Source organism: Saimiri boliviensis, chromosome 19 (genome assembly GCF_048565385.1).
Source record: "Saimiri boliviensis isolate mSaiBol1 chromosome 19, mSaiBol1.pri, whole genome shotgun sequence".
In the NCBI taxonomy this organism is placed as follows: Eukaryota; Metazoa; Chordata; class Mammalia; order Primates; family Cebidae; genus Saimiri; species Saimiri boliviensis.
The window spans coordinates 33486519-33504739 of NC_133467.1; the positions used below are offsets into that span (position 1 = coordinate 33486519).

Genomic DNA, 18221 nt, shown 5'->3' on the forward strand with positions numbered 1-18221 from the left:
TTAATACTAACAGAAACAGCCTTGAAAATGCCTTTTCTTTCCAGTACATCCCAAAGAAGAAGATTTGCTATACTCCAAGATCCAGATTATTCGACTGGGAGAAGAAGGGGAAGGTACGTCTCTGGGAAGAGGTTCTGGCTGCAAACTACACTCATTCATTCATTCAACAAATATTTACTGAGGACCTCCTATGTGCTAGGTACTATTGCAGGTATTGGTAGTTAACTAGCAAACAAAGCAGACCAAAATCCCTGCAGTGGGGAGCTTAGATTCTAAGGAGGAAAGATAGACAGATAGACACTGAAATACACATGGCATACTTTTGCTGATGATCAGGATGAAAATTAAGCATCCTTCTGATAAATACTGTGATCACTATAGTGTATGTACTAAGGTCGCCCTGAGGTCTGAATGAATAAATGTTTGTAAGAGGTCTACTATGTGGTAGGCAATTGTGCTGAGAATATTTATACATATATATCATATATATGTACATATGCGTGGCATTTTTAAATTAAGTGCTGGAAACTGTGATTTTTATAGTATTATATTCCTCTAATTACTGTCAAATTTTAAATTTAATTCTGGAGCAAGTAAGTTATTTGGAATGAATTGGATCCTTTTGAGGCTTGCTTTTAAGCTTTATAAGGGTGAGTCTCAAACAACCTTTACAGTAGGGTTAATCTAGCCTGATAGTAAAGCGATGCATTTCTGGGGATTCTACATCAGATGGTCCATGAATTACAAAATCTGCATCAGCTTCTGGTATTATTTTGCCTCTTCTTTTCTGGCGGTTCTTACCCTGACCTAAGATACTTTCCTCTTACAAACATGCCTATCAGTATTCAACCAAAGACTTAAGGAGAACTCTCTGCAGACCTCTGGAGCTTTCAGTCTGCATTCCTCCTGTCTCTCTGGTACTGTCCTGCAAATTGTAGCTGCTTCAGTAAAGCAGAACTCTTGGTCTCTGTTGCTTCAAGTCAGCAAAGCTTCAAGCCAGAAGCCAGGATCTGTCTGAACTCCCCAGTCCATGCACACCTCGGTGGTAAACTGGTGCAATATGTGAAAACCACCGTTTTGTCCTTTATTCTCATTGTTTAAAACGGGAAGATATATCCAGTCCCTGGAGGTCCATTTTGGTCGGAATAAACTGAGTTGTCTCTTGAAGTTCTCCTTCACTTCTTTAATCCTATTCAGATCCATTTTAAGACCCACTGACGAACTGAGATCTGTTTTTAGAAAAATACCACTCTAAGTAACTGCAACTGATGGTCCACTTTGGCTTTCTGAGGTGGGAGGACTGTATCCCAGTATCAGGGAAATCATTTCAAAATCACTTCAGAAGTTCAAGAGGAATTTCTGAGACCTCCTTCACCCGGCTGCAGCCATAAAATAGCAAACTCCACCTGTTGCTGCCATCTCAGAAAGCCAAAGCAGAGACGCAGTGGACATCAACTGATCAATCCTTCTAAAGACATCTCTTCAACAAACCTTTTAATAATTTTCATCCCCACACTTCCTTGCTTTGATTGATTAACCTGGGTCCTTATGAGTCAAGGAAACAAACAATTCTATTTCTTGTATAAATCTAGCCCATGGCACCTCGCTTGGGAAGTTAAAATCTCCTAGGAACTTCAGTTGTAACCTGATGCTGAAGCTATTCTATGGAAACGAAATATTATACATAAGACTCAGGGAGGTGAAGGACTTTCTGAAGGTCACAAAGCCAGCAAAAGACAAAGCTAAGACCAAGTCTTCTGTCTTGCTATATCTGCTGCATGAACAGTCTATTACTATATTTGACCAACATGTATCACCTGATCCCCTGGTTTGTCTTTCATTTGGTTCCCTGAGCCACCTCCATGAATCAGGATCCCCTTTGAATGGGAGAATTAGAATGGCCACTACCTTTCTTGGGTCGATTGAGTACATCTTATCTTACAGAGCTATCTTGATCATTTTGCTCTTCTTCATTAGTCTGTTCATCTAAATGGATAATACCAAAGGTTACAAATTTTCTGGGTTGGCACAGCATGTTTCTTGTCCTATAATTAAGGTAGACAATGTGTTCATGTAACTATGTATACAATGACTACAGACCAGATTTTCTACAAATTTTCTAGGTTTTCCAGGGAAGTCTATATTTCTAATAATCTTCTTTTTGCACCATACATACATATATACTCATTAAACTTTATGACCTTAACTTCCATTTGGAAAATACAGCCCTCTTCCTCTTTCTATGTCAGTGTCTCAGTTTTAGGATTTGGAGTATGGATTATGTCTAATTCCTTCTTGGATTGTACAGACATTACAATGTAAAGTACAGTGGTGCGATCTTAGCTCAAAGCAACCTGCGCCTCTCAGGTTCAAGCAGTTCTTGTGCCTCCGCTTCCCAAGTAGCTGAGGTTACAGCCATGAGCCACCACATCTAGCTAATTTTGGTATTTTTAGTAGAAATACAAAATACACTCTTTCCTTGACATATTTATCAAAACACCATTTAAGCCAAGCATTCTGTGAATGGACTCATTATATTTCAGAAACTTGAAGTATTAATGACCTGTAGAATGGTTTCCTCACCTGTTCCTCAAGGTTTACATGACGCCCCTGACATCACACGCAAAGTTTTGTGCATATGACCATTATTCTGGGGAGAGTACATAGTTTTCTTCATATCATTAAAAATATCTGTAATCCCAAAAGGTTTGGGTTAAGAATATGGTAACAATACAGTAAGAAACAGAGAAACATCAAGTGCCCCGGAGTGTATGTTTTTTTCAGGCTCTATCTCTCCATAAAATTACTACACTGCTCTGATCATTCTACCTTTTACTCTGAGACTCTTAGTTTCTCATAGGGATGGTTCAACAAATCATATCTGCTGAACTTTCCCCTCACTCTGGCTCCATCTCTAGGAAACCATGGGAGTAAAATCAAGAACTAGAACTTGGCTAATGTAGGAGAGAGTTTCTCCTCACAGGGCATGCATATGGAGCACTGTAAAGGGAACTTGCCAAACCACTGGGGGTAGTGAGATGACAGTATTGTAAGCTAAGAGAAGCAAGAACTAAAACTAAGAGAAAAAGAATCTCTCGATATCTGGCAGAAGGAGGGTGTGAGGTTTCTTAGCGTGGCACTAAGGGAGGACTTAACAGATCAATGGAGCTTGAAAAGAACTTGCAGAGGGCTGGGTTAAGAAATGATAGAATGGAAAGTCAAATGTATTGAAGGACATGTCAAGGGATGAGGTGGGGAAACATGATAATCAATGGACAGGGCCCAGTGGCTCCAGGACTCTAGGGAATCAGCTCACAGACTGAGTTCTAACTTCATCCTTATGCCCATAGTTGAGTGATTCTCTTTCTCTCCACAGCTAATATCTCCAGGGCACTTCTGGAGGATAAGGTGAGTTTTATTTCCGCACTGTTTTATCTCCACCATCACTTGCTGCCTCACACTCCCTGTCTGTTTCCACTTCTTTCTTCCATTCCAGGATGCCTCAGTTGTCTACACTAAGGTGAAGGCACAACACCCAGATAACTCAGCTGGAAAGGTCAGCTCTAAGGACGAAGAATGTTATGAGAATGAAGAGTTAGGAGAATGTCCTACTCATGTGATTTGTCCCTTATCCAAAGCCCCAGGCCCAGTGAAGTCCTCACAGCCCCTGGAATGAGCAACTCATTCCAGCTTTCCAATTCTTCTCACCCATATACATTGACTCCCAGGAGTACTCATTCATCTACTCTGAAGTTGGGATGGGATGGCCTCTGAAAGACTTCACTAAAATGACCAGGATCCACAGTTAAGAGAAGACCCTGTATTACTTGCTATGGGTCTGACGTAATATATTTCCTAGAGTCTGCTTTAGAGATGAGGCATAGAGAGAAGGACTGGTTTGACAAACAGAAGCACAAATTTTGGTGAACTAGGATTTGCGCAGAGATGAAAAAGGCTGGGTGACCTGGATCTCTGCTTAATACATCTACAAGAATTCTCTCACTGGAGATTCAATTGTATCCGTTTGTTTAACTGTGAGTGGCTGCACAGGTACTGCACAGACAATGCAAAACCCCTTCACTTCTGCCCTCACAGCTTACACTGTCAGGATTCAGTTGCAGATAAAAGAACCCACCTGAAATGGTTTACAGAGAGAGGAATTTAAAAGAGGACATCAGAAGAGCTGGAGATGCAAGCTCAAGGCTGCGTTTCCAAAAGCAAACGATAATCATGTTAATGTCATTGGGGCAAAGACTTGCAACATTAGAGAAAAGAGACATACACATAAAATTAAAAACTTAAGTAACAACTCTGCAAACCTAAATTTGAATTGAAAATATTAGTATAAACTCATAATGACCTCTGCCTTAAAAAAAAAAAAAAAGATAAGTATTTCTTACATTTGTTCACTGAAAAGGCCTAGAAATAATTACCAACCCATTAGCAATAAGCACTCCTTGCAGAGGTTTTATTCTCTAAATACCATTCCCTACTGAAAGGAAATAAAGTTGCTTTTCTTGTGGGAACTGTGTCTTTGAGTTACTAATTAGTTTATGTGAGAATAATTCTTGCAATAAACGAAGAAAGAATGAAAGAAATAGGAAATCACAATTTCGTATAGATGTTTCATGATAACACCTACTGGTTGAATAATTGACAAAAACTAGCAGCCCAATGTTATAGGTCTCCTGATGGAAGTGTGCAATACCACCTACAAAGTACCCATGCCCCCAGTATGAAAACTGAATCCATTCAAATCGTTCTCACTAAATACTTGTTTATAGAAAATGCATAGGGAAAAAGGAACTTGTTTAAGTAACATCATGGGATTGCAACCAGCAAAACACACACCGAGGAAAAGTTCTATAGGTCAAAATGACCTGGCTTCTTGAACAAATACATGAAAAAAAAAAAAAAGAAGAGAAGAAAGGGAGGAAGAAAGCGAGAGAGAAGAAAAATGAAGAAAGTTAATTAGAATATTTCCAACATAAAAGACATAAAAATATTTAAGGTGATAGATATCACAATTACACTGATTTGATCTTTACAAATCATATGAATGTATGAATTTGTCACATGTATCACTCTAAGAAAAGAGAAAAAGAAAAGGAGAAGGCATATAAATTAAATGAGACTTGCGACATATCAACCAAAAGGAATGCATGGGCCTTGTTTGGATCCTGACTCAAATCGAGTTAAGAAAAAAATCACCCATGAAATACTAAGGAAACTTGGTACACTAATATTAAGAAATTGTCATATGTTTTGGATGTGATAGTTTATTTTAGTGATGTTTTCATAAAAACAAAAGGATACTCATTTTTAGAGCTTACTGAAGTATTATATGAAAGGTTATTAATGTAGATTCACTGTACATTAAATTAGTAGATAAAATGGTGTGATTTGGTTTGAAATAACCCGATGAGATGAGGGTGGAGGGTGGGTAGGAAGTGGATAGGTATAGATGTAGCAGGATCAGTCATGTGTGCACCATTTCTGGAGCTGGGTGATGGGTATGTTATGGGAAGAAGAGGAGGCTTATACTAGTCTTTACTTTTGGATGCTTTTAATTTTCCATATAAAGAGTTAAAATATCTACACCCAGAAGACCACCTCATTTTACCACCCCAGGCTTCTACCCATCTGAGGTGCCGCTTGCTCACTTCTGTCACAGCGGTGGCTGTGTGTCTCCCTTCCTTATCCCTTTCCTCCCTACAGCCCGTTCTCAGCACTGCGGTCACTGTGCTCAAAACCCTGCAGTGCCTCCCATCTTTCTTACGGTGAAAGCCAGAGGCCCTAGGTGCCCACAAGTCTCCACCCAGTTGCCCCCATTGCCTCCAGTCTCCTGCCACTCTTCCCCTTAGCACTTCACTGAGGAAGCCCTGCCTTCTACATTGCTTCTTACACACACCAGGAAAACGCCTGCTTGAGGTCTTTGCACGGGCTCCTCTCTCCTTAGAATGCTCTTCCTCCCAGATAACCACCAAGGCTTTGAGGTCTGCCCTGGTGACTCAAGGCTTTGAGTCACATGTAAATTTGGAAACTACTTCCCCCCCATCTTCAGTGCCTCCAGTCTCTATTACCCAGATTTACTTTTTACTTTTAAGGGCAACAACCTTTGTTCTCTTTGTTCATTGACATACCACAGGTACCCAGAATTCTGCCTATTTCACAGTAGGTGTTTAATCGATATTTTTAAATGAATGAATCATCTGTGTCAGTGGGGAAAATCATTGCTCTCTCCCGGATGAACGGGATCCAATGCAAACAATCTACTACCACAGAGCACGTGGGTTTCTGAGGATCTGATTTGTCCTCTATGTCTGTCAATTGGGCACTCAGCAGTGGTCAGAGCGGCCTGGGTGAAATTATGTTACCGAATCCTTACATAACCTCTGCACCTTCCACCAAGGCTGCTTCATTCATGAGCCCTTTGAACAATCCGTGGAGTAAGTGGAGAAAAAGGCTGCCTGACATTCAGCCAGAGCAGGTGATCACAGTCTCCTGATTACTGAGATCTTCCTCAGTAAGGCTTTGGGTGAGTATTCTCATAAAACACAAATATTCTTGTACTCTGGATCCATTCAAAGACATCCAACAATATGATTCTTCCCGAATCTTCCAGTTTTATTCTTTCCAAATTCCTGGCCATACAGCTCCATACACTAGCCACTGCTCATGAATCAGAGTAGATCCTCACCTCTGGACATCTCATCTTCCAGGCAAAGTGGAACACTGGGAACACCCATTTTTGTCACAATCCTCCAGGGATTCCCGAATGTGGCTGCAGTGCTGCAATTGTTGCCCTTAGCTGATATGAGGGCATATATAAAACCAGATAGTTTTTTTCCTCCTCTCTCAATTGGTCTTAGGGAACTCACCACCAGGTCGTAGTTGCTGGTTCAGAGACAGAGGTGAAAGAGCAGCAGGATACGAGCTATTCAATGTTTATTCAACTTACCATTGCTTTCAGATGATTCTGGAGTGAGACCTCCTGCAAATCACTTCCACTTAATAATGGAATAATCCTCAATATGTCATAAATTTTTGCTTAGTGAATCAGACAGCTTTCAGTTCATGGGGAACAGCTCAGGTCTCTGGTGGGCCATGTTCAAGTGTTCAGTGAAAAAAAAAAAAAAAAAAAAAGCTGCTTGAAGAGAACATAGCTTCGCTTCAAAATCCTGCAGTTCTCAACTGTGATTCTCCTATAGAGCCTTACTGTAACCTTTACACTACACGCTGATCAGCCACAACACTTTTGGGCTCTTTAGATATGCTGGATCCTAAAAGCCAAGGTCAGTGCTGCTTGCACTGTAGCCTAGACAAACTAAAGACCCCTTGGTTGCTCAGGGGCCCACTCAAAGATGGTAGGTTTATGAGTTATTCAGTTATTAAATCAGAAAAGGCAACAAAATGTGATGTCTGATGCTTCCAAGATCCTGAGGCCTATCAAATGTTGGGCTTCTTCCTTAAAAGTATAGAAGCAACAATTTAATTTACTATCCCAATGTGTTGTAGACAGCCAATTGCACAGTAAATCCCCAAAAAAGGAAGAATTAGATTTAATAGAATTTCTTTAAATTATTAATTTTAATGCACAAATCTGTATATTTTGCTGAGAATGGTAGACCAAGGATAGAGGAACATAATTCCATTTGAAGCTAAATAAATTGATGCAGATACACTTGGAAGAGACTCTCAACTCAGTGGACTAGATCAGGCTGCTGGAAGTGATTCTAATTAGTTTCTCTCTTGGTGGATCAAAATCTGTAGGCAACAATGGCCTTGGAAAAATAAAGTTGAGAGAATAACAATTCCTTGGTATGATGTAGAGGAAGAATTCAAAGATTTCTAGAGATGGGATTGCTGCAGTAGATTCATCACACATTACATTCACATGTACCCTATATCTTGAAAGGGTATTTCCACAGAGCATTGAAAAATACTTTAGTGATGAAAGTACCAGCACCTTTGGAAAGTATAATAGAAACAGGTCAAGGACAAAGGTAAAGACATTGCATCAGAAGTAGTGGCTCACGCCTGTAATCCCAGCACTTTGGGAGGCTGAGGCGGGTGGATCACGAGGTCAAGAGATCGAGACCATCCTGGTCAACATGGTGAAACCCCGTCTCTTCTAAAAAAAAAAAAAAAAATTAGCTGGGCATGGTGGCACGTGCCTGTAATCCCAGCTACTCAGGAGGCTGAGGCAGGAGAATTGCCCGAACCCAGGAGGCAGAGGTTGCGGTGAGCCGAGACCGCGCCATTGCACTCCAGCCTGGGCAACAAGAGCGAAACTCCGTCTCAAAAAAAAAAAAAAAAAAAGAAGTAGACTCCCGGATTATGATGGGAGTCTTGGAGTAGCAGAGACAAAAGAAGGCATGGCTACAATAATAAGAAAATGGTACTCACAAAACTACAACGGACAAGAATGTGGATCATGGGAACAAAACAGGTGAGCTGGCCATACGCATACAACTGAAAGTAAACTGGAAGCCTGCTCAAAATCATCAAAGAGAATCGTATTCACCCCATTTCTATGCCAGTTGCTGTACTATTTAGGGTTCAGTGGCAGACAACAGAGGCCATCCTAACTAATTTATGAAGAAAGGAATTTATTTAGGGTATTAGTGGAAAGACTAGAGAGTAAGGCTCTAGGCTGAGCCTCTAGGCATGACTTCTAGAAGTGAAATGCCAAACTGGCCTGAGAAAGAGGGCAGCTGCTGTCACCACAGCTGACAAGATCCACAGGGCCTCTGCTACTACTGCAAAAGTTCCCAAGTCAGAAAGCTGCATAACTGCCACTCAGTACTACAAGATTAGACTGACCAAAGGCCATAGCTTAGAAGAAGCAACATTTCCACTGGCATCACCCAGTTTCCCAAAGAGCCACACTGTCATGACTTCATTAGACTCAAGCTTACCTCTGAGTCTCGTAGGTGGTCTGTTTAGTTGAAAAGAGGCTACAAGCAAAGACCCTAGTTTTACCTCTCTACTTCCTACTGAACAAGAGGTCACTCTAGAAAGAGCCTGAATTGCTATGGAAACAGTTACTCTTCAGTATCTACCACCATGTTTCTTTTAGAATATGTGTGTGTGTGTGTGTGTGTGTGTGTGTGTGCGCGTGTGTGTATTCCTTTTGTATTCTTTTATTGTAATGAGTAAAAGTTGCACAGAGGGAGTGTATTGAAATAGAACATAGATTTTTAAATTCGGGAGATTTTAGTTCAAGTCCGTAACGTGCCACTTATTAGTATAAGCCCTTAGACAAGTTACTTACATTTTCTGGATTTAATTTTCTTCTGTGCAAAATGAAGGTAACACCTACCTTGTACAGCTGCTGTGAGCACATTTCTTCTCCCAGACTTTTGCACTTCCTATTCTTTCTGGCTGTAATGCCCTTCCCCTGGCAGCCACAGCCTTCAGTGCCTGTTCAAATGCCAACTTTTTTAGGAGGTCTTCTGTTGCCACCTGTTTAGAATAGCAACATGCCCCAACCCTTATCACCCTCCTTCACCCTACTATATACTTCATATTTCTCCAATGCACTTGTCACCATCTGATATTCTAAATTTTTTCTCATTTATTTATCTGACTGTTTCACTTATAATTTATGCTTTATGAAGACAGGGACTCTTTTTAAATTATTGTACTTTAGGTTCTGGGGTACACGTGCAGATCATGCAGGGTTGTTGCATAGGTGCATACATAACCAGGTGGTTTGCTGCCTCCATTCCCCCTTCATCTATATCCAGCATTTCTCCCCATGTTATCCCTCCCCGCCCTCTCCATTCCCCACTGTCCCTCCTCTAGTCCTCCTCAACTGACCCCAGTGTGTGATGCTCCTCTCTCCAAGTCCATGTGTTCTCATTGTTCAACACCTGCCTATGAGTGAGAACATGCGGTGTTTGGTTTTCTGTTCTTGTGTCAGTTTGCTGAGAGTGATGGTTTCCAGATTCATCCAAGTCCCTAAAAAGAACACAAACTTATCATCTTTTAGGGCTGCGTAGTAGTCCATGGTGTATATATGCCACATTTTCTTTGTCCAGTCTATCATAGATGGGCATTTGGGTTGGTTCCAGGTCTTTGCTATATAGTACACAGTGCCACAATGAGCATACATGTGCATGTGTCTTTATAACAGAATGATTTATAATCCTTCAGGTATATACCCAGTAATGGGATTGCTGGGTCAAGTGGCATTTCTATTTCTAGATCCTTGAGGAATTGTCACACTGTCTTCCACAATGTTTAAACTAATTTACACTCCAACAGTGTAAAAGTGTTCCTATTTCTCCACATCCTCCCCAGCATCTGTTGTCTCCAGATGTTTTAATGATCACCATTCTAACTGGCATGAGATGATACCTCATTGGCATTTCTCTAATGACCAGTGATGATGAGCATTTTTTCTTATGTTTGTTGGTCTCATATATGTCTTCTTTTGAGAAGTGTCTGTTCATATCCTTCACCCACTTTTGAGTGGGTTTTTTTCTTGTATATCTGTTTTAGTTCTTTGTAGATTCTGGATATTAGCCCTTTGTCAGATGGGTAGATTGCAAAATTTTTTTCCCATTCTGTTGGATGATGGTTCACTTTAATGACTGTTTCTTTTGCTGTACAGAAGTTCTGAAGTTTAATTAGATTCCATTTGGAAGGCAGGGACTTTTTTCTGTTTTGTTCACTAATGTATGCCCACTGCATCTTAGAGAAACCAATATATGGTAAGCACTTAAGTAACATTCATGAGTCATAAGGATTATATAAAGCAATAAGTGTAAGTGCCTGATAATGTGCCTTTCTCATATGAGCACTCAATATATGTTAATTCGTATTAGTATTTACTACTAATATGTTTCTAGGCCAACTAACATTTATTGAGCACTTGGTATACCAAATGCAAAGTTTGATCAGAAAAAGTGTCTCTCTCTTGACTAACACACAGGTTAGGGGTAACAGCGTCTCTCTTTGTGAAATTTCCCCAGTAACATCCTGGAAGAGACAGATGTATAAAGAGATAATTTCCATATAATATGAAGGCAACATTAGAACTAATAGGCACTAAGCCTATGTGCTAGGGAAGATAACACTAGCAGTTCTAACAGATGATCCTAGAAATCTTAGGAGCTCTCCAAAACAAAACATCCCACCTCTTGCTCCTAGGGTAAAGGGCAAGGCTCTGCTCCACATGGTCATTCAGGATCCCAGGCTCCTCACATTTCATGGTACCACCATCTTCAGAGCTTCCAAATTCTCTGCAAAAGGAGAGAGTGTGCGGCAAATGATCCAGGAGGCTCTAGGGTCCATTCCTGAAAGTGGCATGCATTCATCTTTCCCACCTTTCATCTACCAGAATTCAGTCACGGTTCCTTGCCTATCTCAAGGGGCGAGAAAAATAGTCTAGCTATGGCCCAAGAAGCAGAGGATACAGATCTGGTTATCATCCTGGAAAGTGACTACCATACTCAGCAAAGGGAAACATTCAGGGAAATTTTACTGGAGGAGATAGCACACAGACATTAAGACAGTGACATGTGGAGTCATGAAAAGCTGAGTTCAAATTCAAGTAAGAATCAGTAGCTATGGGCCGGGCGTGGTGGCTCATGGCTGTAATCCCAGCACCTTGGGAGGCCGAGGTGGGTGGATTACCTGAGGTCAGGAGTTCGAGCTAACATGACGAAACCCTGTCTCTACTAAAAATACAAAAATTAGCTGGGTGTGGTGATGGGTACCTGTAATCCCAGCTACTCAGGAGGCTGAGGCGGGAGAATCACTTGAACCCAGAAGTCGAGATTCCACCATTGTACGCCAACCTGGGCAACAGAGCAAGACTCTGTCACACACACACACAAAAGAATTAGTAGCTATGTAACCTTAGTTAAGTCACTCACACTCTCTAACCTATTTTCAATCTCTGAATAGTGGGAATAGCAGTAAAATATAATAAACTTCAATCTATAAACTTATGAGGATTACATGTGTGAAATCTTAAGCACAGCATCTGGAAGGTAGTAAGCATTTAGTAAATTTCAGTGCTCAGGAAGAGGAGGAAATATGAGAAGGGAGGAGGGAACAGGAAGAAGAGCAAAAGGAGATGGAGTTGGAAGACTAGACACAGAGAAGATGGGCAGGGGAATGAAGAAATGGCTTTAGACTGAAGCAGAAAATATGCAGAGGCATAAGACAATAATATGTGTTCAAGAAATTACAAGCAGTTTAGTATATCTGCAGAATAAAATTCTATTTACTGGAAAATCATGTCAGTCCAGGGAGGGTGAGACACTAGCAGGCCTTGGTGCCATAATCAGGGGCTTTATCTTGTAACAGCTGAAAGCCACTGACGTGCTTAATCAAGCAACATGTTCAGGTTTGTGTTTCAGATAGATCCTCCTGGTGGTTGTGTAAAAGATAACTTTAAGGTAGGAGAGACTAGGAGAGTGATTGATTGCTGTGACTATCATCTAGGTTAGGTAAAGAGGGCCAGAGCCACAGATGTGCTAGAGAAGAGGGGTGCAAAACTTGTTTTGTAGAAAACTCAGTAAAATTAGTGATTGATTGGGAGCGAAGGAGACCTTCTAGGTTGATTCCCAGGAATTTGGCTTAGTGGAACCAAGGGGAATGATGTGCCGTAAGTGGCAAGAGACTGTAGCATAATCTAAAAGCTCCTTGGCCATACTGAGGTTTCATCCTTTTTCTATTAATGTTGCATTTTATACACCAGAATTTAATTTTCCAAATCTGTTCCCAAAACAATTTCCAGAAACTTTGAGATTCATATCGGCTTTCTTTCTCCCAGAATATCACTTTGTGTCTGAATTAAAAACAAAAAACTGCCTTTGATAATTTCTTGCCTTTGTTCTTGAGTCAAGGTAGAAAGTTTACCCATATAATCTCTGTGACCTGTGCCACATATTCCGTGATTCCCCTGTGCACACCATCAGCCTTCAGTACACATCAGCTCCATCTGATTCTCGCTTGTCATGTTTAATGAAATCTCCAATGCTGGCATGAACTTGAGATAAGATTTAAAAACAGCCCCCACCCAAATGTTAGTTCTAGACTTGCAGAAAGAGGAACCTCAAGATAAATATATCATTTATGTTTATGCAAAAGTGTGTTGGGTCATCGGACTTCCCAGATGCATGGAAAAGTAACACCTCAAACATTTACATAAGCTGAGGGGACAAGGGGAAAGCCTCAAACCAGTCGGCTTCTATTTTCTGGTTTAATAATGAGGGGTTTCATTACAAAAGGAAGAAAGTTCATATGTATAGGGCCTTCCTTCTCTGAGATCACATCTATCCTACAACCTTTTTAAAAAGCCAAAGTTCTCCCCCGGCAGTTACCCAGGGACTACAGAATAGAGAACAGTTAGATGCAAAACTGGCTACATGATTTGTGAGACTCGGCGCAAAAAGAAAATGCAAGGCCTTTTGTTCAAAAAGCAAGAAAAAAGTGCCATTAAAGGTACTTTTTCCTTTATTCCATAGTCTCTCCCTTGACTTGTCATGATGCTTTTTATTTGCTATTTAATGTCATTCTAAAAGAAGAAAAAAATGACATAATAAATTATCAGTGTGGATTGTGTTGTTTATCTTTATAAGTTGCCCTATAAAAGCATTTAAATATGCAGGATTATTAACATTAGACAATTCATACTTCATAGCTTATACATGCATGCATTTTGTTCTTATCAGAACAGTGGAAATGCTACAAAATCTTTTTTAAAATGCAATTTGTTTCATTTCTTGATATGTGCACATTCTACCACACTTTCTACCTTTGGTTTATTGATGAGAATGGAAGCAGTGAAAGGTAAAACAACTCCAGGTTGCCCTGTCTTTCCCTTTCCTTCTGTTATTTTCAACAAAAGTGATTAGCTAATATAGGGACATAACATAAGAGAAATATGACAGAGTTCCTTGGCTATTCATGCTTCTTAGAACACCACTGCCTTCTTCCTATATGAGAAGCAAGATCTGCATCAAATGGAAAGTGATGCCTTCTTGGAGCTGTCAGTCATTGATGTCACACACTCACTTTGTACTTGCTTTGAGTCTCACTGAAGTCCCACTCATTGTGGATGCACTTGGAATTCCGTGATCATGTGATATTGAAAATGTAGACAGGCCTATTGTAAATACCTCCTCAGCTCATGCACAGACTCTTGTCCCATTAGACTTTACATACCAAACACAAGTTCAAAGATATAATTATTACAAATTTCAACACGGCAACAACCAAGCATTAAACCAAGCTCAGGGCCCTTCTGGGTGCTGGGCCTTGTGTGACCACACCGATCATATCCCAGGAAGCCAGCTGTAGGCGGATATTTTCATCAAGTCACAAGAGACTTGATGAAGGAGGGCTCTTTAATGGAGAATGGATCTTCTAGAATCAAACTGGCCCCAAACAAGTTCTTACTCTCTTTTAATAAATTCTTTGTAACTATTTCAATCTCTCATTGGAATTTCTGGCCATGACTGTGCAGGGCTTAGGGAGCGACTAAGTCTGAAAGCCCTGGACTAAGAACACCTTGATGAAATAGTAATTGTGTGAATGTAAAAAAGAGCTGAGCCCAGAGTTCAGGGTGGTGGGCTGATAAACTTTATAACTGCCATTTACACAGCTTCTGCTATGTGCTTGTAATACATGCTTTACAAACATTCCACTTAATCCTGACAACGACTAGAAGGCAAGTATAACTAATACTTGCTTTAAGATGAAAAAACTGGGATCAAAATTTTGCAAAAACTTTCCCATAGTCACCCAGACGGTGACAGAGCTAAGGTTCAGTTTTATGTTTGTCTGATTCAAAAATCTATGCTCTTATTTATTATTTATTTATTTCTGAGACAAGGTCTCATTCTATCACCCAGGAGTGCAGTGGTGCAATCCTGGCTCACTGCAACTTCCACCTTTTGGGCTCAAGTGATGCTCCCAGCTCAGTCTCCCAAGTAGCTGGAACTACAGGCACACACCACCACACTTGGCTAATTGTTTATTTTTTTAAGACTTTTGTGGGGATGGGGTTTTGCCATATTGCCCAGGCTGGTCTTGAACTCCTGGGCTTAAGCAATCTGCCAACCTCAGCCTCCCAAAGTGCTAGGATTACAGACATGGGCTAACATGCCTTCCCCGACCAATACCTATATTCTTTCCATACAACAAGTCTTCTCCCTTGCCAAGGATCAGAGTCTGAATAAACAAGGCCAATACTGAACTGAGACGGCTGAGTGGGAAAAGGACCACAAAGAAGAGCAGAGCCTTAATGCAGAGACTTCAGAGGAGAATCACCTTGGCAGGCCCAGGATGTATCCTAAGACGGGAGGAGGTTTGCTTAACAAACCTAATGATAGGTCCCAGTTTCAATTATTGTTTTCCTAAATATAAGCAGATAGCTAAATTAATATGGAAGAAAAAAATCGATACAAACAAAATAACAGGAGATATCCAGGAGTTGATTTAGGTGGAGAAATGGGCATGTATTGGAGAACTAACAGAGTTTGAAGGCTGAAGCGCTTTTGTTCCTAGAACCCTACGCAAGTAAGCAAAGCCACAGCACACAAAAAGAGGGGGGCCAGCATTCAGGGTCAAAGGTCAAGGGGCAAATGTAATCAGATCAAATATTCCTTTTGAATGTAGTTGCAAAATTAGTAGCAAGAATGCAAAGTAACCCAAAAGCATGCGTGGCTTGCCCAGGAAGTCTGAGCTGCTGCTTATGGTGGACATCGAGACATCTTTCCTCATTATCGCTAGCTGTTGCCCTTTACTTACCACACTCAGGTTGGTATAGGCAGTACCCTAAGAAAATTGCGAAATATTACAGTAGATTTTTTTTTCTTCCTTTGAGATAAGATTTCCCTCTGTTGCTCAGGCTGGAGTACAGTGGTACAATCTCAGCCCACTGCCACCTCAACCTCCCAAGCCCAAGTGAGTCTCCTGCCACAGCCTCCCAATTAGTTGGGACTACAGGCATGCACCACCATGCCTGGCTACTTTTTGTATTTTCTGTGGAGACAAGGTTTCACTATGTTGCCCAGGCTGGTTTCAAATTCCTGGACTCAAGCGATCCTCCTGCCTATACCTCCCAGAGTGCTGGGATTACAGGCATGAGCCACTGTGCCTGGCCTCCAGTAGATTCTTAATAAACCTTATTATACTGCTCTAGAAGATTTAAACTGCAAAATACAAATTCACAAAGTAATGACGTATGCTATTACAGGGATGAGCCTCGGAAACATTATACTCAGTGAAAGAAGACAGCTGCAAAAGGGCACAAATTATATGAATTCATTTCTGTGTTCAGAATAGGCAACTCTATAGAGAAAGAAAGTCAACTAGCAATCAATCGGTTGCCTGGGGTTGTGAATGGGAATCGAGAGGGACTGCAAATGGATGACAGATTTCTTTCTGGGGTAGTGAAAATGTTCTGAAATTCGGTTATGACAATAAACAAGTGAATACTATCATTAAATATTGTACCTCAATAGAGCTGTTAAATGTATAGGCAGTCACCCAGAGGTTTTTAATAAGCATCCATTACCGCAAGTAAAGATAACTGGTAGAAAGGCCAAAGTGTAGAAAGTGAACAGAACTTTAAAAAAGCAACAGATTTTGGTGTCATACAGACTGGGGTTTTGAATATATTGAATTATGTCCTGTGATTTTTTTACACAAGCCTAATGAGAAAGGCATTAAGGTCTGCATTTTAAGGATGAAGAAACTTCAGCTCAGGTTTAATAATTTGCTCAGGGTCGCCCCACTGATGAGTGGCAGAGCCCTGAGTTTTTCTGGTAACAGGGCCTATGCTCCTTCACCTCTCCATTGTGACAGAGCATTGCCCCTAAAACTGTCCCTCAGGAAAATCTAATATTAACATTTAAGAAGTTAAATCTTCGTTTTGCCCAGATTTGTTTTCACCGCCAACACTTTCTCTTCACTTGTATCAGCTCTCTCTCCCCATTTACCATAGGACATTTTTCTCCTAATTACTGTGGCCACAGCATCTTGCTTGTCAGCACACAAAATTCTCCATGTCTCCCTTGGAGCTCCTGAGAGGCTCTGTCCACTCTCCAAACTGACTGACAGAGCCGGAGAGCTATTCCAAGCCCACTCCATGATCATGAGATTACTGTGATTAATTCCCCACTGCCTGTTTAAATATGCCCTCCAAGAACCTTTAGTTTTGGTCTTTCTGTGCTGTAAATAGCACAGTGTTTATTTATAAACTTCAGAATACTAAGTTTCCACTTCCTGTCAACAGAATAGGCCCTTAGTAACTACTCTTGAGAGGTAACCATTAAACCATGGTCCCTGCTGCTGCTACAGCTGGCTGTAGGAAGCCCTTGCATCTAGATTCCTGTTTAGATGTCTGTGACTGTTGAATCTCTTTATTAAATTTTTTAGGCTCATGGTCAGACCACTCTTACCACTAACTGTATCTTTTGGCTTACAAGGTGCTTGAAAGTCAAGTATATAATTTCCTTGAGCTTTGGTTTTTCTCATCTATAAAATGAGGATTAAAATATCTGCCAAAAGAATATTGCCTGTGTTTTTCCCCGTTGATTCAAAGGTTAAATAAGGTCATATTTATGAAGTACCTGGTGAGATGCTGTGTTACAGTAATCTTCCAATGTATGGTACTATTATTGAAATAAGGATAAGGATCTCCTTCAGTTGAGAAAAAGGCATATCTACCACATTTTACTTTCTGAAACCAACCACAAATGACAAAAAAAAAAAAAACTAAAAGAAAAAAAGAAATTCTATCTTCAGTGAAACTTTTGAAAAGTTACATCCTCAATTTATAAACTCTGGAGAGCAGCTTCTAATCACAGTGAAATGGAAATTCAAATCCAAACAAGGGAAGAAATGAGGTGATGGGAAACACAGGCTCCAATACACATTTACAGGAAAAGCTCCAAGTTTTCCAAAGTAAGGGGCAAAGCCCTAAAGCTCCAAACCAGTAAGCTCATACTCAGAAGACAAGGTGTGGGAATGTGGAGACTGTAGGAGCATCCTCAAGTCCCACTGAATCCCTCAGAAAAGCAGGAAGATCCAGGCTGAATGAGGCACTTCGCAGACATGAAGAGAGATGGTACACAATTCGACTCTGCAGGTGTGAACATTATTCGCTGAAGAGAAGTACATGCTAAATCACCACATGGAAAAATCCGTGAAATACAGGACGTCATGTTCAGCCAGGAAGCCCACCTCTTGAT

The 18221-nt window shown here is 40.7% G+C and overlaps 1 protein-coding gene across 6 annotated transcripts in view; it reads left to right on the forward strand.

Moving 5' to 3' along the window:
* FCRL4 (Fc receptor like 4) overlaps nt 1-18221 on the forward strand; it is a 52874-nt gene that overhangs the window by 26639 nt on the left and 8014 nt on the right. For 3 of the 6 annotated variants that reach the window (XM_074389896.1, XM_074389897.1, XM_074389898.1), the window contains 3 exons: nt 45-113; nt 3377-3408; nt 3497-6395. In XM_074389896.1, coding sequence (XP_074245997.1) covers nt 45-113; nt 3377-3408; nt 3497-3676 — 281 coding nt within the window. In that variant the 3' untranslated portion in view covers nt 3677-6395. The other 3 variants (XM_074389899.1, XM_074389901.1, XM_074389900.1) reach the window with 3 other exon arrangements.